This window comes from Candoia aspera, chromosome 1, assembly GCF_035149785.1.
Source record: "Candoia aspera isolate rCanAsp1 chromosome 1, rCanAsp1.hap2, whole genome shotgun sequence".
NCBI classification, from domain to species: domain Eukaryota; kingdom Metazoa; phylum Chordata; class Lepidosauria; order Squamata; family Boidae; genus Candoia; species Candoia aspera.
In genome coordinates this window covers 22,981,001-23,000,603 of record NC_086153.1, presented here as the reverse complement: position 1 = coordinate 23,000,603, position 19,603 = coordinate 22,981,001, and the positions used below count along the sequence as shown (strand labels likewise).

At 41.6% G+C, this 19,603-nt stretch overlaps 1 protein-coding gene across 1 annotated transcript in view; it reads right to left on the bottom strand.

Moving 5' to 3' along the window:
* Nucleotides 1–1,405: 1,405 nt before the first annotated feature.
* Nucleotides 1,406–19,603, bottom strand: part of SCARA5 (scavenger receptor class A member 5) — a 135,927-nt gene continuing 117,729 nt past the window's right edge. The window contains exons 8-9 of the mRNA XM_063300374.1: nucleotides 11,673–11,870; nucleotides 1,406–2,072 (exon numbers count right to left, since the gene is read on the bottom strand). Of these exons, the coding sequence (XP_063156444.1) occupies nucleotides 1,936–2,072; nucleotides 11,673–11,870 (335 nt within the window). The 3' untranslated portion in view covers nucleotides 1,406–1,935. The remainder of the gene's footprint in view (nucleotides 2,073–11,672; nucleotides 11,871–19,603) is intronic.

Sequence of the window (19,603 nt, the reverse complement as noted above, 5' to 3'; positions counted from 1 at the left end):
CTCCTTCAATTTGAAAAGAAATACTTTATTCATTGAATTAAGCAGTTTGCCTAATAAACCTCTTCCATTCATAACTTTGTATCAAATAGTAATGTTAGTCTGAGGCTTAGGCCACAGGAACCAAGCCGTTGAGTTTCTACAGAGCCCTGTTTCTCAGCCTTGGCAGCCTGAAGATGGGTGGACTTCAACTCCCAGAATCCCCCAGCCAGCCATGCTGGCTGGGGAATTCTGGGAGTTGAAGTCCACCCATCTTCAAGCCGCCAAGGTTGAGAAACACTGCTACGGAGGGCACTGTTGGCAGCAGTTACAGATTTCATAGTACAGCAAGATCTTAAACAATGCAGCAGAGAGTTAAAAACAACTAAGCTTCAACATTTTGAAAAAGGGAACAGTGGAATAACTGTATATTCTGTAACAGTAGAATAACTCTCTGTTAGCCACACGTGTCTAAGGTTGACCTCTGCAAATATTTTGCAAGGGTTGAACAGGCCTTTCTGTTTCAAAACTTCAAATGGTCTAATCATCACTTTCTGCTTTATAACCTATTTCGAGAGATTTGGGAAGAAGGGTTGCATGAGACCGTGTCTGAGGAGCCAATGTTGAACCAGTTCTGAGATTAGTTGAATGAAGGCAAACGCGGGGGGAAAAAATTAATGGCTTAAGGGCAAGGGGGAAAGTGTTATTAAATGTGATGGGTTGATCCCTACTCTTGGTTCTGTACAATTGTGCAAACTATGGAAAATGACTTCTGGGGGCCCATTTCCACTGGCCACTGACACCATTCTGAGCCCACATACACTGCCATTGTATCAAAAATACCGTGCAACTCCGGATATATGCCCTACCAGCATGATCTGCCTTCTTTTTTCCCTTGGTGAAAGAATTGTACATTTCAGCATCTACATAAAACCCAAGGATTCTATCCCAGTCTTTTATGTTACAGTACAGCTCTTACTAGAGGGACACGGTGGCTCTGTGGGTTAAACCACTGAGCTGCTGAGCTTGCCGATCGGAAGGTCAGCGGTTCGAATCCACGCGGCGGGGTGAGCTCCCGTTGCTAGTCCCAGCTCCTGCTCACCTAGCAGTTCGAAAACATGCAAATGTGAGTAGATCAATAGGTACCGCTTCGGCGGGAAGGTAACGGCATTCCGTGTCGTCATGCTGGCCACATGACCCGGAAGTGTCTACGGACAACGCCGGCTCTAAGGCTTAGAAACAGAGATGAGCACTGCCCCTAGAGTCGGACACGACTGGACTTTACGTCGAGGGAAACCTTTACCTTTACTTACAGCTCTTACTATCTGTTGTGTTAAGTACTGCACTGTTTCACATGCAGGCCCCTCTTATCCAGGATAGATTTATAAAAGGAAGAAGAGAAGTTTTTTTGTTGTACAACACAGAGAAATACAGAACAACACAAATATCTTTATTATTAAGAAAGCAACCACCATCAGCTTGCTAAGCAAACAGGTTATTACATCTGTAGCTGCTCAGCTTCTCCCTGCCAAGCACATCTTCAGCTGGGGAGCGGTCGTGCTGGTTTGATGGCTGCATCATACATAGCTTGCCATAATAATATCAGCAACCTTTGATATTCAAAATCTATGTAATGATAGCAGTTCTACCGCAAATGGAAGACTTAAATGGCTTGGCTTACCATAACTTCATTGTATATATTAGGAAAGGTGGAGGATGTAAGTTGGAAAAAGATGAAATGGAGCCTCCCCCTGGTTTGGTTACAGGCTGGATGGAAAAATTACAGTAATTTCTCCTGTAGCTCCTGAGACATATAAAGGCAGAAGTATGGTGGCTCCTTTCTGATAGCATTGGCAGTAAGAAAGCACAGTATCTGCTAGTCCTGGCAAACCTCTGACGTCTCATCGTTTCTTCTTCAGCAGGTCCTCTGTTCACTCTTTGGTTGCCAAATTTGTCCTATCACTGCCTCAAGCACTTCACTCCAGCATCCTCAGCATGCCCACAGTTTGTTTTTCCCCAGCTGGAAAAGCTACATTGGAGCAGACTATCTTCTGTTCCCTTGCAGGCCACATCATCCATCCAAATCCGTCCTCTCCCTGGGAGAAGAAGTGAATAGAATCATTAGCTGGAATTCATGGTTACAACAATTAACCATCTTCCATCTTTGCATCATACTGCAATCACTATGGGAATATTCACCATTTGCAAAACCTAGATCATAGCAGTGCATACCCTTATGAATATGGCCAGGGATGCACATTGTTTTTGGACCAGGGACTACATTTCATGCCTGAGTGACATGTTTTTCCAAAGTAACCGGGGCCAGAGCAGAGAATAAAGAGGGATCCAGGAAAAAACATCAATGGATTTAATGTAAATACAATCAATATGATCACTCTGTATGTATTTAACACATTTTCCCCTCTTTCACATGAGAAATTACAACTGGATAATAACTTCTGTAGGAGCTGTGTAGGAACTGTTTTCAAGGTTTTGCAGGAGTGGGGGAATTCAGATAATATACCTCTGGATCTTAGGGAGCTTGTAATGTTGCCCAGCTCACAGAAATGTCAGAATCATGTTCACGGTCAGCCTGCTCCAAGAGAAGAAGACCACCAAATTTTTGCACAAATTCCATTTGAACTGGTAGCTCCCACTTAGCTAGCTATATACCAGAAGAAAAGTGCAGAGGGTGAAAAGAGAATTGCTAAGTGGAATCTCATGTTTTACATAAAGCAAAAATCAGGACATGCTACAAATGCCAATAAAGCAGTTTAATTAAATCAAAGAAACAATGGCAAAAAAACCCCACCTACTCTCTCTATATGCCATATTTTAAGGAAAAAGACCTAAGTCGTTCAAATATGAATTAATTCATTTCAGATATCTGATTATTATGTCCTTATATATATAGTAAAATGACAAATCCATAAACATATATGTTCAATATTCTGCTCCCTTTGAGAATAAGAACTATTTTGCAAGGCAAAAAGGGGAGGAAGAAATACACTTCTATGTCACCACCAGCATTCCTGATACATTTATCTGTAAATACATTAAACCACCAAGAAAACATCATACATCTTTGCCTCTGTGTTCAGTGTTGAATCATTTGCTAAGCACTGCATTTATTCTAATTAATTTTATTTATTATAAAATTTATTTCTCACACATACTGTACTTTCATCATACACTGTTCTTGTTGCATTCAGCAACCAATCTTCAACTCTATGCTCTCACAAAATAGTCCATAATTCAAGTCTATTCATTTCTATCATCCATTTTCTCTAAATCAAGAAACATATAATAAACTTTCTCAACTCATACATTTCTCACACACACACACACAAAGTATATATGTATATACATACATCAATTGTGTCCAATTCTTGGAGACTGCCTGGACAAATCCCTGCAGTTTTCTTGGCAAGGATTTTTAAAAGTGGTTTGCCATTGCCTGCTTCCTAGGGCTGAGAGGGAGTGACTGGCCCAAGGTCACCCAGCTGGCTTTGTGCCTAAGGTGGGACTAGAACTCACAGTCTCCCAATTTCTAGCCTGATGCCTTGACCACTACACCAAACTGACATCATTCATTCATTCATTCATTCATTCATTCATTCAAAAACGAAGATAAAAACGAATACAAACTAATATATAGTAAGGAAGAAAAAAGAAAAACAAATCAAAAAGAAAGCTAAAAGTGCAAGAAAAGAAAAAAGTAAAAGAAAAATAGACAAAGAAAAAAGATACAAAGAAATGGCTTTCAATATTCTTCACAGCAGTTGTAAGTAGAACTACATTTTAACCTCTCTCTCTAAAGTTACATTATGATTCTCTTCTTTCTATAATCTATACTGTCTAATCATCAGAGCCATAAATCACACTTTCATTTATTTTATTTTATTTTTACACAAAAAGTCCCTAAGAGTCAACTCATACTTTCTCAATTACCTGATGAAGAGCAAAAATCTAATCTGTCTGTCCCCTGCCGGGCATAAAGCCGCACTCTATTTCCCAAACTTTGATCATTTTCACCTCTTGTACCCTTTTGATCAGCATTTTGCCACACACCTTCCCAAGCACACTTAACAAATCAATCCCCCTACATTTTGGCATTCACTCTTGCTACCTTTTTCTTCAAAAGGAGGAACAATAATGGCATTACTCCAGTCATCAGACACAGATGCAACCTTCACCCACTTTAAACTAGTTGCACACCCATTCCATTAGCAAACTGCATCTGTTCTAACATTTCTACATACACCTGCATTCTTAACCATTTTTCAATATTCTCATGGCATTTATGACTTCTTTTTCATCACTTTTTTTTAACAGAAAAAGAGCCTCCAGCAGAATGAATGGAATTAAAAATAAAAGTGATGAATGCATTTCAGTTTCATCCCAAATCATTTCACCACTTTCCCTTTTATTTCCATTCACTCTGCTGGAGGCCCCTTCTTTCTCTTTCACCTATTTCCAAAAGGTGTTTTTTACTTTCATAAAAATCACTCCGTGTTTTCTCTGCCCTTCATCTTAACCATTCTTTGGTCTTTTGGAGTACATTCTTTGCAACTACTTTTTCTTCAATATATACATGATACAGTATCTTTTTTTTTAATCCTAATTTTTTGCAGCAGCAATCATTCTCTTATAAGCATTTTTTTTCTCAGCCACAGCTATTCTCACTTTTATCATTCCACAAAAGCTTCCTTTCTCTTCCTTCCCATTAGTGTAACTCACACAAATCTGCAGGACTCAGTAACATAATTCTTTTCACTCTGTCCAAGCAGCTTCCACATTCGCTCACCTTATGTCCTCTATTCTATTCTGTCGGGAGAATGAAGACATACAACGTATTTATTTATTTGACTGGACATTCAGAGTTCAAGTGTTCTGGGGTGTTTCATGATTGGGCAGCTACTTTTATATTTAATTGGATGGTTTGGGCAGTTTATTTTATTCTGGTTTTAATTTTAAAACCTATTGTAAATTGCCTAGGCTTATCTGAGCTGGGTGGTGTAAAAACATTGTCCTTCCTTTCATTTGTTGTTTTATTCCCTTTATTCCTTTTAGTTACAATCTTCCAAATTCACTTTTGTTTTAACTAAGATAGGGGAGGATTAAACTAAATTACCAAGCTTAATTATATCTATACCAAATGCAGCATTCCTTGCTTATGGTAAGGACAAGTTTGGCACATTTTGGTCAGTCTGCCATTTGACCCCAGGCATACTTACACCATTCTATGCAAGCTATGTATCTAATCTAGGGACTGTCTTGCAAGTCAGCATGCTGTTCTATACATCCTACCAGCTTGGAGTTACAAGCAGTGTGGTGACATATAGTCAGGATTCACAACTCTATAAACAAAATTTATTAGCCCAGCCACATAAACCCAAAGATACAATTTGGAAGTATTTTTAAAAGTCTGTCATTGTGCGAACAATAACAATCCAAACTAGCTCTTTTAGCATAAAACACAGCAAAACCAAAAAGACTTTTATTACTTGATTACTTGCTTTAGAGTGAGTAATGAAGCCAAAGGTTTCCTTGAGAGGGCATTCCATAGACAATATGGGCCTTCTCTATGCAAATAGCTGCTGTAAGTTAACTTATTTTTGCAAACAAGCACTTCCAACACACTGATATAAAATAATAGACCAGCCATGGCAGGGGTGAATCTAAAAGCACAGTCCCATTCTAGATGCAGCACAGCAAGGCTGCATAGGCAAATAATGTATAAATAGTATGAAGGTTGCTGTCTTGGAATGCTGAAAAATAAATGATCTTCAATATCCATTTTTAAAAATGACTAAACTTGTGTACTTTTCTGAGATAATTCTAAGTAAACAGCACCATTGCTTCACCAACTGGTTTCCAGCAGATCCCTCAAGTCCAAACAGCTTTGGCTTCAGACCACACATGGCTTGTGTCATTTTGCTGTATAAATAGGACCCAGGCCAAACCACAGGAGATGTTCAAACATCTGTCACTGGGATGCTAAAAGTCATCCCCGAATGTCCCTCAAAGGTTTCTAGGACAGGACAGCCTCATTTCCTAGCAGAACAATCTTTCCCCAGGCTAATGCCAGTCCTTCAAATTCCCTGCTGGAAGACATGAGTCAGGATTCTCCCTTTTCCAGCCTCTGACTCACTAGCTATAAAGGAGATTCTACACCCAGCTCAGGGTTCTGCAGAAAGCTCTCTGGGGAAAGTGGATAATGGGAATAAAATCCCAGCCAGGAAAAGCACAGTTTGGCTCTAGTGGGTCCAAAAGGAACAAGTTTCTAAGCACCAAAGGAGAGTAGAGCTGGAAAGATTGTATGGAACAACCACAGGAACACCAAGCAAAGTCTGGAACTACAGCTGGACCAGGCACAATTATTTATCCAGCATGTTTCATGCTAGATTTCAAAGGCTGTCTGATATGACAGATTACCATGGGTGGAAAACCAATGTTTACTACAGCGGATTAATGGGATTCTTTGTTTTGAGTGGCCAGTGGGATATCTGGGGGGACGTTCCAGGATTGTCAAAACACAGCCACTGTCCTTTCCAATGAGAGATGGGCAGGGTGGAGAGATTCAAGGGGAGAAGAAATAAAGAGTTTCTTAATTCCCCCAAATCAGGAGGAGTCTGAGAGCAGATTTTCAGGCTAACTCATTTTATTAAAAGGCACAAGCTTTATGAACTACAGCTCCTTTCATTAGAAGAATGAGAATGGCTACACTGATACAGGATTTCACCTGGGATGAGGTATCAGTTTAACCACTCCATGCGTCCAGTGAAGTGAAGTACAGCTCACAAAAACGTATGCCTGTTAATTAAATATGTTAGTCTGGTGTTTCTCAACCTTGGCAACTTTCAGATGTGTGGACTTCAACTCCCAGAATTCCCCAGCCAGCATGGCTAGCTGGAGAATTCTGGGAGCTGAAGTCCACACATCTGAAAGTTGCCAAGGTTGAGAAATACTGAGTTAGTCTGAAAGCTGCTCCCAAACTCCTCCTGATTTTGGGCTGTCATAGATTAACATGGCTCCCCTCCTATGATGTCTTTGTTCCCAGTTGAGTATTGGCTGGAAGCCCCTGCAGGAAGCAAGAATCTAGAGAAAACCGGTATCATGTAACTGGGCCTAAGAATCCAGTTCCAAAACCTAGAATGCTACGGGAGAATTGGAACCAGCAAGGTAAAGGTTGGAAGAGAATATTAATTAGTCATCGGAGTGATCCTTCATTTCTTTTAAGCACTGCTAGCTCAGTTTGGGGTAGTTTTATATCTGATCCTGTTCTCTGTTTATTACTTTTGCTCAGATGGCTAGCATGGGCATGCAGTTTTATGTAACATTACAGTTCAACTATTCTCAAATCTGTACTTTGCTGCCTTTAGGAAAATGAAAATCCATTTCCTTGATGGTTCTTGCATTGGGTTTACAGGCTGTCACTGCAGATTTCAAAACGATTTGGACAGGTAACCCTGGATAAGAAGGGAGAACTAGAACCATTCAGTTAAAAGTTTGTCCCTTGGAAAGAGGGGTTTCTTTCTCTGCCTGTCTACTGTAGATTCTGGGCATCTCCCCATCCAAGAACAGACTGTGGTGCTGAACTACCAGCCTGGGTGGAACTCTGTCATCTTTCTCCCTGCTACAGTTATAGAAAGTAAAGCTCAACATGCATAACACTCTCCTTGTTCTGCAAAATAAAAAGTGTTGACTGTTTTGAGATATACTCTCCAAGGGGAGATTTTGGCAGGTTTATAATAAAGAACTTTCCCATATAAAGCCTGACTGCTGAGCTTTGCTCTGAGAGATACGTCTCAAGCTTTGCAAGGATTCCTTATATACCTAAAGTCATTGGTGTTCTGGGAGACTGGTCCGTCAATAGTTCAATAGTTTCAGCTGGTGTGAGCAGGTAATGTGGCAGCAGCTTTTACCTGCTTCTCTTTGCCTGGCATGTCCTCAGAAGAGAAATATCCCATGGACATAGAGTGAAGCAGGGCCATTTTGTATAACCTATGGAATTCTGTTGCAGCCACATGTGACACTTACTGATTGGGAAATTGGGTGAAACAGGAAAGGGTTCTGCCAGTTTCCACTTCTAGCCCAAGAAACTGGAAAAAATAGTTTTTTTCCACCAGAGTTCTGTAAGATTGGGAAACTTCTGTCCAAAAACAGCTGGAGGACAGCCAGTACTTCACCCTGCAGCCCTTCTCTGTTCTAAGTTGCTTTAAAGATCAACAATTTTTTCTGGACCACAGTCGACATCATCAGATGCTAGAATTAGCCTTCAGTTCAGGAAAGCTGTTGCTGTATGATTGTTCCTTGTCTGTGCTACAGCAAACTAGCATAGCTATCCCTCAGGAGGGAATCAAGATTATGTAAAAACACATGAATCATGGTTCATGTGTTTACTAGCAACAGCTAATAACAGCTTTCTTGTGATCTTAACAATCCAGCCACAGTCCCTAGTAGTCTAAACAGGGGGAGGGCACTGATACCTCAATTAGGCTTTGGCATTGCTAAGATGAAAGGCTTCTTATCAATAAAACTGGGATCTCTGTATTGACATTTAGGTAATACATATAACCTGGTTATCAACAACCTATTTAATTTTCATGGCTTGCACAATCCATTGAACTATAAACCAACTAAAAAAGGTTGGGTTTAAACAACAGATTAAGCCACACAAAGCCTAAGCAAAGTCAAAATGAACCAAGTTTAGCAGGTGATGCAAATGCCAGATCTTTCTCTGGACTGATTAAGCATGTTTTGTGAACACAGCCATGGGGAAGGTGGTGTGCTTGCTTGTGCAGACACACACATGAAAGGATTGGTCGAAAACAGTAAAGTGACTGGAGATGGGTCACATCCATAGAGATATTTCTACAAGCTGGTCATGCAAATATCGAAGTATGTGAATAGCAACTTTTCCCTCCTCTGAAAAAAAAAGTGGTAAGAAAACACCGAAATGGTGCAAACACTGCTTTGTGGTTTGGATCCAACCCGGGCACCTTCTTTTCCGTCATATGGGATTCATCCTGCTGTTGCTGTGGCTGTTGCTGTTGCTCAGTAGGGTCTGTGTGGAACAGTTCCCCTCCAACACCTCTTGTGCTCCTCTCTCCCAGGAAGGAGTGCCTGGGTAGCCCCTTAATGCCCACAAATGCACCCACAGTATCAGCCCATCAGTTAGAATGGCACCGCAGGGAAAACCTCTGCGTGAAGCTAAACATTTATGGAGACCTTCATCTAACTCTGGGAACTCATAAAATTTTCCCCAATTCCCATTTCTCATAGCCTGGGACATTTGTAAAAACATGAGCAATATTGGAGCATGACTACACTGACGTTTCGAATTGTGTCATTGGCTTGCAATCTCAAATGTCATGTTTTTCTTAGCTTACAAAAATAAAGCAATTTGTGAATGCTTTAAATGTGCCAGGTTTGGAGTGAAATTTAGATTAACAGGAAGTCTTTATAGCAGGGGCATACAGGTAGTTCTTGACTCACGGCCACAATAGGGACCGGAAAATTTGTCGTTAAGTTGTGTGGTCGTTAAGCACCATTTAACGACTCATGTGAGTCATCACATGGCTCACTTTTATGACATTTCTTGCGGTGATCATTAGGTGAATAACTGCAGTCGTTAAGTAAATCGTGTGGTTGTTAAGCGAATCACATGGCCATTAAGTGAATGACACGGTTCGCCATTGGTTTTGCTTGTCGGAAGCCAGCTGGGAAGGTCACAAATGGCAATCACGTGACCCCGGGATGCTGCAACCTTCGTAAATACATGCCAGTTGCCAAGCACATGAATTTTGATCACGTGACCATGGGAATGCCATGATGGGCATAAGTATGAGGATCAGTCATAAGTCACTTTTTTTAGTGCCATCGTAACTTCGAATGGTCGCTAAACAAATGGCTGTAAGTCGAGGAATTAAAGCTCTCTGGGACCCAAAGCAAACCTCTCAACTTAGCTAAGCACACCAAATGATAGCTAGATGGCAGCAGAGTGCATATGTCCTGTATCTCTTTGCTGCCATCTAGTGGTCATGAGATTTTTGCAGCCCATATATGGTACACTTATTCTCTCCCCTCTCATTTCTTCACTCAGGAAGGAAAAGAGGGAGACAGCAGTTAAGAGCGATCACCAAGAAAGCCACCAGAGGCTATAAGAGCTCATCTTGTAGTGTAGGCTGCTGCTGCTGCTGCTGCTGCTAAGGCAACAACTGACTCCTGAATAGCAGAGGTGGTAGCAGCAAAACAGCTCTTCCCTTCCTTGCTTCGTCCTTCATTCTGTACTGTTATTCCATCATTGACTCCTTTTGCCCCCACACTTGGACTACCAGGTTGGGGCTGCAAAAATCTGGATGACCACTAGACACGGTAGCAAAGAGATATAAAAAACGCTAACTCTAAATCGGTGTTTCTCAACCTTGGCTGGGGAATTCTGAGAGCTGAAGTCCACCTATCTTCAAGCTGCCAAGGTTGAGAAACAGTGCTCTAAATCTTAGCTGTCATCATATCTGGACTGGGAAAAAAAACTTCATCTGGAATTTTCCAGCCCAGATTTGATAGCTGTAGTGGTGAGATTTTGTGAAGTTGAGGGCAAGGAATGGGCGGCAGGGAAAAGGCCAGTACAGCACCTGCATTTTGTTAGGGCTACCAGATCTGGGCTGGAAAAACCCAGGCAGTCAGTTGATGTCAGTCAAGGGGCTGAGTTTTCTGCCTCTCTATTGTCCTCTGGTGGTCCTCCAGATTTGTGCGGCCCAGAGCTGATAGCCCTAGTTTTGTTAACCCAGTGTGTTCAATGTGTTGAATAGACTCAGTCATGGAGGTTCTTTCTAGTCCTGATGAATTCCCTTTAACTGGAGATTGAATTGGCTTACCCACAACCGATGGTATCTTTTATACACTCCGAAGTGTTCAGACCACTTTGCAGACTGTTCTGTTTTGGTGCCAGGAAGGTGCCAGCAACTTGACAACTCTGTCTGAGCTCAAAAAACTAAGCAGGGTCAGACCTAGTTAGTACTTGGATAGGTCTTCTATGAACTCTCAGGGACTGAGAAGTTGAAAAAACATCTCAGAAGACAATAGGAAACCCTGTATTGCTGCCAAAAAAAACCCCACCACCACCAAAAACCCTACATGGACATTTCTATAAAATCACCAAGACTTCACCTTTTTAGGATCCTGGATTAAATATTTTCAACAACCCTACCTGGTAGGCCTCAGGTATCATATGCTTGGAAAAATTTCTCCAAGAGAATTAAGGGAAGTGTGAAACTTTTCAGGCTGCACACCCAATCATTAAACAACAACAACACATTCCCAGAACCCCTGACCAAGAGGACTGGAGCTTCTGGACATCAGCTGACAAGCCCCACCCTTTCCACTGGACCTTAGAGAAACTGCTATGGAGGCTTCTGAAAAACAGCATTGAGACAGGAGCGGATGGCCGAGTTCATTAGGTTTTTTTCCCTTAGTCCCTTACGGAAAGCATTTTTTCCCCCCCGAGTCCAGTGAAACCCATTCGAGTTCTCACAGAGCCCAGTTTGAAAAAATCCTACAATAGAGGCACCATATATTATATGTTATATTTGTGTTAACAGCCTTGTGCTAAACTGTTTAGATTTGTTTCTGAGGTGAATTCTGCCACCAATGCAACTCATTTGATCTCATGTATGTATTTATTTTCTTACCTTGTCCAAATAAAGCCATTCTGTAAATCTCTTCAGCGCCTTGGAAACCCAGCATCCGACACACCACATCACCGTCTTTCTTGTCCCATCCATCGTCACACACAGTCCCCCAGTGTCGATCATGAAAGACTTCCACTCGCCCTTCATGAGGACCGGAACCATTCATCAAGCGGATAATTCCCTCTTCCAAGGTAGGAGCTGCACAGTCACGAGTCAGGGGAAGTAAATAAAAAAATATATACATGGGATTAAAAACGACTTTCCACTATGAGCTGTTCTGCCTATTCTTACTGATCTTAGTGGGAAGTGTAAAGACCAAATAACTGTTCTGGTCATATACTATAGAGAAAAATGTCAGGTACTACCTTAAAGGAGTCAAAAATATGTTCAGTGGTTTAATGCAATTAATCCAAGTGATTCTTAGCACAATTTGTAATCAATTTCACTGTGCCTTACATTCAAAACCACCTTTTCTTTGAGATCTGAAGGTGGTATATATGAGAATCAACCCTTATTACACTTTCCCAACAACAACCCTCTGAGGTGGTTCAGCTGAGAAAGTGTGTAACTGGTTCAAAGTCATCCAGTGAGTCCATGGTTGAATAGGGCAGGGTGTCCCTAGTCTAAAGCCAACACTTGATCCATGACATTAGGAAACTAACTAAAATTTAGGAAACTAAATAAAACTAAATTTGACCACTGGTCACTGGCTTCATCTATTGATGTATGTAAATATCAAAAAGGCAGTCTTTTTGATTGTGGCAGAGTACAAAGCGGAGTCCTTGGTACTCTCTAAGCCTTGTTGTTTTCTTGCAGACGTTTCATTGCCAGACTAGGCAACATCTTCAGTACAAAGAGGGAGTGGGCCTTGCTCTGGGTTTATATACCATAGTTTGTCCAGCTTGTGTTGGCGGCGGTGTTGTTCTCTCCTTGCGAGTTCTTAGATTGGGCTGTTGTTTGCTGCTTGGTTGATTGACTGAGTTAATATTTCCTTGATTAGGATGTATTGTGCTGTTTGATTGTTCATCTAGTGTTAATCCTAGTGTTGATTTTTGCATATCTGGGTGTTGATTGCTGGTGAGGTGGTGTTCTGGTCTTTTGGCTTTTCTATTGTCTCTTTTGAATGGTATGTAAATGTTGTTTACCTCTATGTGTCTGTTGATGGCTGCTTTGTCTGAGTGCCAGGCTTCCAGGAATTCTCTGGTGTTTTTGGATTTGGCTTGGTTTAGGATGCTGACAGTTTCCCAGTTGAAACTATGGCTGAGTCTGTCCATGTGTTCTGAGATTAAGGAGTTCTCATTGTGTCTTCTGACTGCCAGTTGGTGGCTGTGGATGTGCTCTGCTAGTCTCTTGCTTGTCTGTCCTACATAGTGGTTGCTACAGTCCTTACACTGTATGTTGTAGATCACTCTTGTTTTTCTTTCTTGGGCTACTGGGTCTTTTGGGTTACTTAGGATGTTTTGAAGAGTTTTAGTTGGTTTATGTGCTACAGTGATGCTGTGTGGTTGTAACAGTCTGTTGGTAGTTTCTGAGATGTTTCTGATGTATGGCAGAGTTATCCTTTTCCTAGCTTCTGTTGGTTGAGTTGTGGTGTTGAGTGGTGAGGCATTTTTTCATAAAGTTGAGGGGATATCCATTTTGCTGGAAGATGCTGTATAGATGATCTGTTTCCTTTTTCTGTGTTCTGGGTTGTTGCAGTGTGTTTCTGCTCATCTGATGTTCTTACACAGCATCTCTTGTGGGAGGTTGGGTTGTTGCTTTGGTAATGGAGCATTTGGTTGGTGTGGGTAACTTTCCTGTAGACTTGTGTTTCTAATTTGCCATCATTTCTTCTGCTGATGAGGATGTCCAGGAAGGGCAGTGTGTTGTCGTTTTCTTCTTCCCTTGTGAATTTTATTCCACTGAAGATGTTGTTGATGGTTTCATGTGTTTCCTCCAGTTGTTCCTTTTTTTATTATGACAAAAGTGTCATCTCCGTATTGGATCCATACTTTGGGTTGTACACATGGGAGCGCTATTACAGTCTCCGCTATGAGTCCTGAGATGGTGATCCCATGGGTGTTCCTTTGATCTGTTGGTATATTTGTCCATCAAACTGAAAGTAGGTCATAAGGCAGAGGTCGATGAGGTCCATTATTCTGGGTATTTCTGTTTTGGTGTATTTGGCTAGGTCGGGTGTGTTGCGTAGAGCTGCTGCCATGGATTCTTTCGCTAGTGCCGGGTCTATGGATGTGAAGAGAGCTGTAACATAGAATGACCCCATAATTTCATCTTCTTCTATTTCTAGGTCTTTGATTTTCTGGAGGCACTGTAGTGGGGAGTTGATAGTGTTCACTCTCCTCTGTGAGATGTCCAAGTTTCTTTGTGAGCTCTTTCGCTATGTTGTATGTGGGAGTCTCTGGTAATGATACAACTGGCTGAAGTGGTATGCCTGGCTTGTGTATTTTGGGGAGTCCGTAGAAGCATGGGAGGAGGGGTCCACCGCTTTTCATCCACCTCTGTTCTTCTTTTGTGATTTGGCATTTCTTGGTGAGGTTGTTGAGAGTTCTTTTGACCTGGTTGTCCAGTTTCTGTATGGGATTGGTGTCTACTGGGGTGTAGGTTTCTTTGTCCGCAAGTAATTATTTGGCCTTTTGTATATATTGGGATCTGTCCATAATGATGGTGGTGCAACCTTTGTCTGCTGGGAGGAGGATGATAGTTTGGTCCATCTTTAGGTGTTTGGGGGCTGCTCTGTCCTCTGCTTTCAGTCGGTTCTGTCTCCAAGTCCTTCTGATTTGTGGCCTGATTATCTGTCTTACGTCCTCTTGGGTTTCTGTAGTACAAGCTCCAAAACGCAATCAATAAATATATATTTAAAATGTTAAAAGAAACTAAACCAGATCCTGAGAAACAACTTTCTCAGCTAACAACTTTTATAGGTGGGAAGAAAATTTTTTTTAAGTGTTTCCCTAGCTAAAATGTCCCTTGCAACAAATCTGGATCGTAGGGAGAAAAATCTTTATCCCCCTGATTGCTATTGTGCTTTTCTGTTTGCAGGCTGTTTCTTGTGTAGGGAAACATTACAAAATGTAACGCTACTTCTGCAGTCCAAAATGGCACTGGGGTCCCTAATGGAGGTGTCTGTGGGATGTGCCTCTCTTGAGTCCTGCCACACCCCCTGCCCCACTTGACTTTTGTCATGAAACATAGCTTGAAAAATGGGAAATTGGCATCCTGCAAAGCAAAAAAAAATCAGCCTCAAACATCTTCTGTTTCCAAAAATGATTCCTAAGGGCATCAAGATTATACTAGAAGTGATTGCTTTGCTTTGCATGCTAGCTTTCCATTTATAAAATGGATATATTTTAAAAGGGAAGAATCAGGTGATGCAGGAGTCTAGCAGTTTCCCTATCCCATGGTAGTGTGTTGTGGGATTTGAGAACTACAGGGCAAGAGAAAATGTGGGGGACTGCCTGATCTGCGGGGTTGGGTGGGTGTACCTTTTGAGATGTGACCTGTGGACTTCCAGAAGACCACTGGACATGTGTCAAAACCACACTTCCATCTGTGGAAGTGGTGCTGCAGCACCTAATTGGGGAGGCAGCTTTTTCTGAGAGATGGAGCAGACCATGTGATGTCCAGCTTCATGGGATCAGAGGATTGGTGCCAAAGATCCAAAACACAGGGCTTTTGGGTATCAGTCTTCTAAAAGACCTGCTTTCCTCCATGCTTTACCAGCATGCCCCATGCTAAAGTTGCTTTCCCCCTACCCACCCAAAGATTAGTGTCAGCACTTCAAGGGAGGCCAGGTCAAGAAACAGACACCACAGAGATTCCAGAAATGCTACTTTATTGTTTTAGGTTACACCAACAGGATCTTGAAGGTCATCTAAATTCTTCTTTGTCCCATCTTACACTAAACAAAATCAAAGGGGGGTTATTTTGAGATTCTTTCGCATACTTGCTTCAATCTCTGGACTGTGTATTTTTTGTATTTGCAGGTCATGCCCTAATGGTTCTTTTGTAACTTTCGCAAAGTCATCTCTAAATTCCTTTACACTTAGGCACAGGAGTGCCTACCTTGCAGAAGGAGGGCAATTTTACCCATGTCTTCAGAAGACCATTGGACCTGTATCTGATGAGGGATTGGAGGACTGACAGCCAAAGTCCTGTGGGTCTTCTGACACCAGTTACTGACACCAAAAGAGGTGTTTTCCACCCCACCACTCTCCTCCCTCTACTTCACTTGCCAACAGAACCATATTCTTTCTCAGAAACCAAGAGGATTGGAAGTGTGGGCAGTAAATTTTACACCAGCATACTTTTCTGTTAGCTTGCACACCAGAACAGTGTTTCTCAACCTTAGCAACTTTAAGAGGTGTGGACTTCAACTCCCAGAATTCTTAAAGTTGCTAAGGTTGGGAAACATTGCACTAGAGAACAGCATTTTTACAGGGCCGTGCAGAAGAGCACTATATTGAAGTTATAACAGAGGACATTTTCTAGATGCAAATAAACAACTCACAGAGTAATTCTCCTCTTCTCAAGAAAGCAGATGTGTTGTCCAAAGCTGGACAAGAGATTAAACTGCTTTCAGCACAAAACCAGGAAAAAATGTCATCATTCCCTCAAGTTAAGTGGGACCAATAGCTCGGATGGCACCAACTGATGGACAAAGGGCACCTCCTTCTAGCCTCCACTTCTTGTAACTTCCACTGCAGGGGCAACTAAAATAGCCAATCCTTCCCACATTTCCTCCAGATTCTGCCCAATAAGCCATCACCACTGACTGTTCCTGCCAACTGCTTCCTTCTAAATGGTAGCACTTAGTTGGGAGACATACTGAAACAACATCTTACAGTCTTGAAGAGACGAAGGAGTTGCAGGCTCTGGCAATGGCTGCTCTGTACTCCAGAGTCATATTCACATGCTTTAGCTGTGCAGTGTAGACAAATCCACTACTGGTGGGATATTTCACTGGCCAGAACAGCAGTTTTATGCAGTTTTATCTCCACGATAATGTATACAATGGAGACTTCCCATAACTGAATATTAACCAGGAACAGGGACTACAGATTGTGTTTTCATACTATGTATGTATGTATGTAAAATGAGTCTTGCAGAATCTTCTGGGAGGAAATACACTTTTTTCGTGTTTGGCCTAATAACAAATGGATTTAATTTAGGACCAAAACCAGGATTTCAGGTTTAGAAGTATCCTGCTTGGCCTCTCTCCCTGACTTTCTTAGAAGTGTTGCTCAAGTGCTAGTTAAGTGGAGGCACGAACTGTCGATTGTTAACAGATGCCTGAAGGCCTCTCTTTGCTCATGGATGTCTTTGCCTGCCGGTCCTCTGCAGTTACACCTATAAGCCCACAACCCAGTCCCAGGAGGCCTTGCAGTTACATCACGCTTAGCTTGGCTCCAAAGACCTAATGATCTATTGCTATACACATATAAAAGTTACATTTTAAAAAATGTTCAGTATGTACACAGGAGAGAATATACAAAATACCTAAGTAAAAACGGTGCAATTGCAGATATTTTATGATGGCTGCGGGCCATATCACGGGTGTCCACAGGGTATGGTAAAAAAAATCAGGACGGTGGCCATGATGGTGTGATTGAAGCCCTGCCTAGGTTTTTTTTTTTAATGCACATCATATATGCTGCAGTGGCCATCTTGACTTTTTTGATGACACCCCAGGGCCATATAAAAGTTTATTTAAAGAAATGGAAGTGGAAGAACCTTTTTAGTTTGGAATACAGACCACCAATTTTAAAGTATCTCAAAAAGTTAAATACAAGGATGCGTATGGCCGTAGATCTGAAAAATGTATCCACTATCTTACATTTTGCACAGGTGGATTCAAGCAACTGTGAGCAATATGTTAGCTATTTAAAATTTGAAGTGTGTGGGGAGGATAATCCATTTTCATATATTTCTTATCTCTTTTCACACACACCCTTCAAAACATTCAGGATTAGTTATAATCAAATTACATCCCACGTAGAAAGGGGGAGATCAAAATCATGAGTCATATTGCTGCGCTGCCTCTTTTATAGAGACATGCAGAATTTCTGTATTTCCCCATTTATAACACAATGGCCAATGACTACCTCACCCTCCTCCTACTTGCTGATCAGGAAGGGGAGATCTCAGGTCACATGGCCTGATTTTGTATATTGGCTATGATGGAATGCAAAGGACCACTTCACTTGGGATGAGCCTGATTTAGCTACTTTATTCAAGTTAAAATAATTTTTCATGTGTTTTAGTATACTATTTTAGCTAGATCACATTTCATGTTGACGTATTTTTATTACAATTGTTTTACTTTTTTAAGCAGTTCTACTCTATGATTGTAATACAAGTAGACCTTGTTTACCAACTGCCTTGTGTAGCAACTGTTCAAAGTTATGATGGTGCTGGGAAAATAACTTTGCAACCAAGGAGCACATTTATGACCTTCACAAAGTCTCTCTCTCTGTCACGTGTTCACCATTACAGTCAGTTAGAACATGTTGTCCTGTGCCTGACCTGTTTTTTTTATTATTATTATTATTATTATCATTTCCCTGCCCTTCCTTGCATTGCAGAGAGATTGCTTAAACAAGAGATCTCTTTAGGCAAGCTCTCCTGTGCCTGACCCAGTTTTTTTTCCTCCCCAACCCCACAGAGCAGAGAGATTGGAGAGGAAGGGAGTACAAGAGAGTAAGCAGGCACACAATGGAGAATACACATTGAAAGGAATGCCTTAGCACCATCTGTTTGCCTAGCATGTTCTCAGCCCTGAGCACGCTAGGCAAACAGCCAGTGCTAGCTCATTCCTTTCAATGTGTATTCCCCACTGTGTGCCTGCTTATTCTCTTGTAATCCCTTCCTCTCCAATGAATTCTCTGCTTGCTAATTATCCCAGTACAAGGGTGAGCATTCCAAAAGGTGGGAGAGTGGGGGAAAAGGGCTACAAGATTTGCCCTTTTGCCCGGCTTCCTCGTCAGTCGGGTTCCGGAAGATTTCTCCACTATTTGGGCTCACCCAGGTGTTTGGGGTTGTATCCTTCTAACTTTAAAGCAAAGGAAAGCTGAAGTAAAGTCATAAGTACCATCATGGTCATGTGATTTTCCACTTAGTGACTGCATCACTTAGTGACTGAGTTACTGGTCCCAATTGTGGTAGCTAAACAAGGACTACCTGTAAACTAAACTAAACAAATTATATCCTAATAGATTTGGCTTAATTCCAAGTACAAGTCTTAAAATGCCTGGGTGCCATCCTCCCAACCTTGATTAACTCTCAAACCCCCAAAACTAGGCCAAAAAAAAAGTCATATTATCTGGTGTACAACCAAAATTTAGGGGATAATGAATGACAACAACAACAAAAGTTACTTTCCTTGACATTAAGATTAAATCTAATTCATCCTCTCCCAACCTGGTATGAGTTGACCTTCAACACTCATAAACCTTGGTCAAGTCTAAAGGGCCTCAAGTTGGACAGACTGAATTAATGGATATCCACTAACTAGCCATTGTTGTCTCAATGCCTGGAGGTTATGTGCAGATGTGCCACTTGGTGCATATTTGGCCTTCCCAGTCTCCATATGTGTTGGGCTCTAACTCCCATCCTCCCTAACCTGCAGGGCCTGAGAAAGATGGGAGTCAGACACACTGGCTGTATTTATACAACAGACTTAACTGGATCAAAGCTGTGGTCAACGTGTCATAGAAAAACAGAAGCCCAGTCAGCAGAGGGGCAAGAGGGGGTCAGTTATAAACCCACATGGTCGTATTGGGTTAACTTATCCTTCCCCTAGTTAGCTAGCTATATGATGCAAACATGGAGGAGGGGGCTAATATAGACTTAACTCTCCCAGCCAATGAACACAGAGAGGAGAACCTATGTTTACAGTTAGTCCTCCGTTAATGACAGTAATGTGACCATCTGTT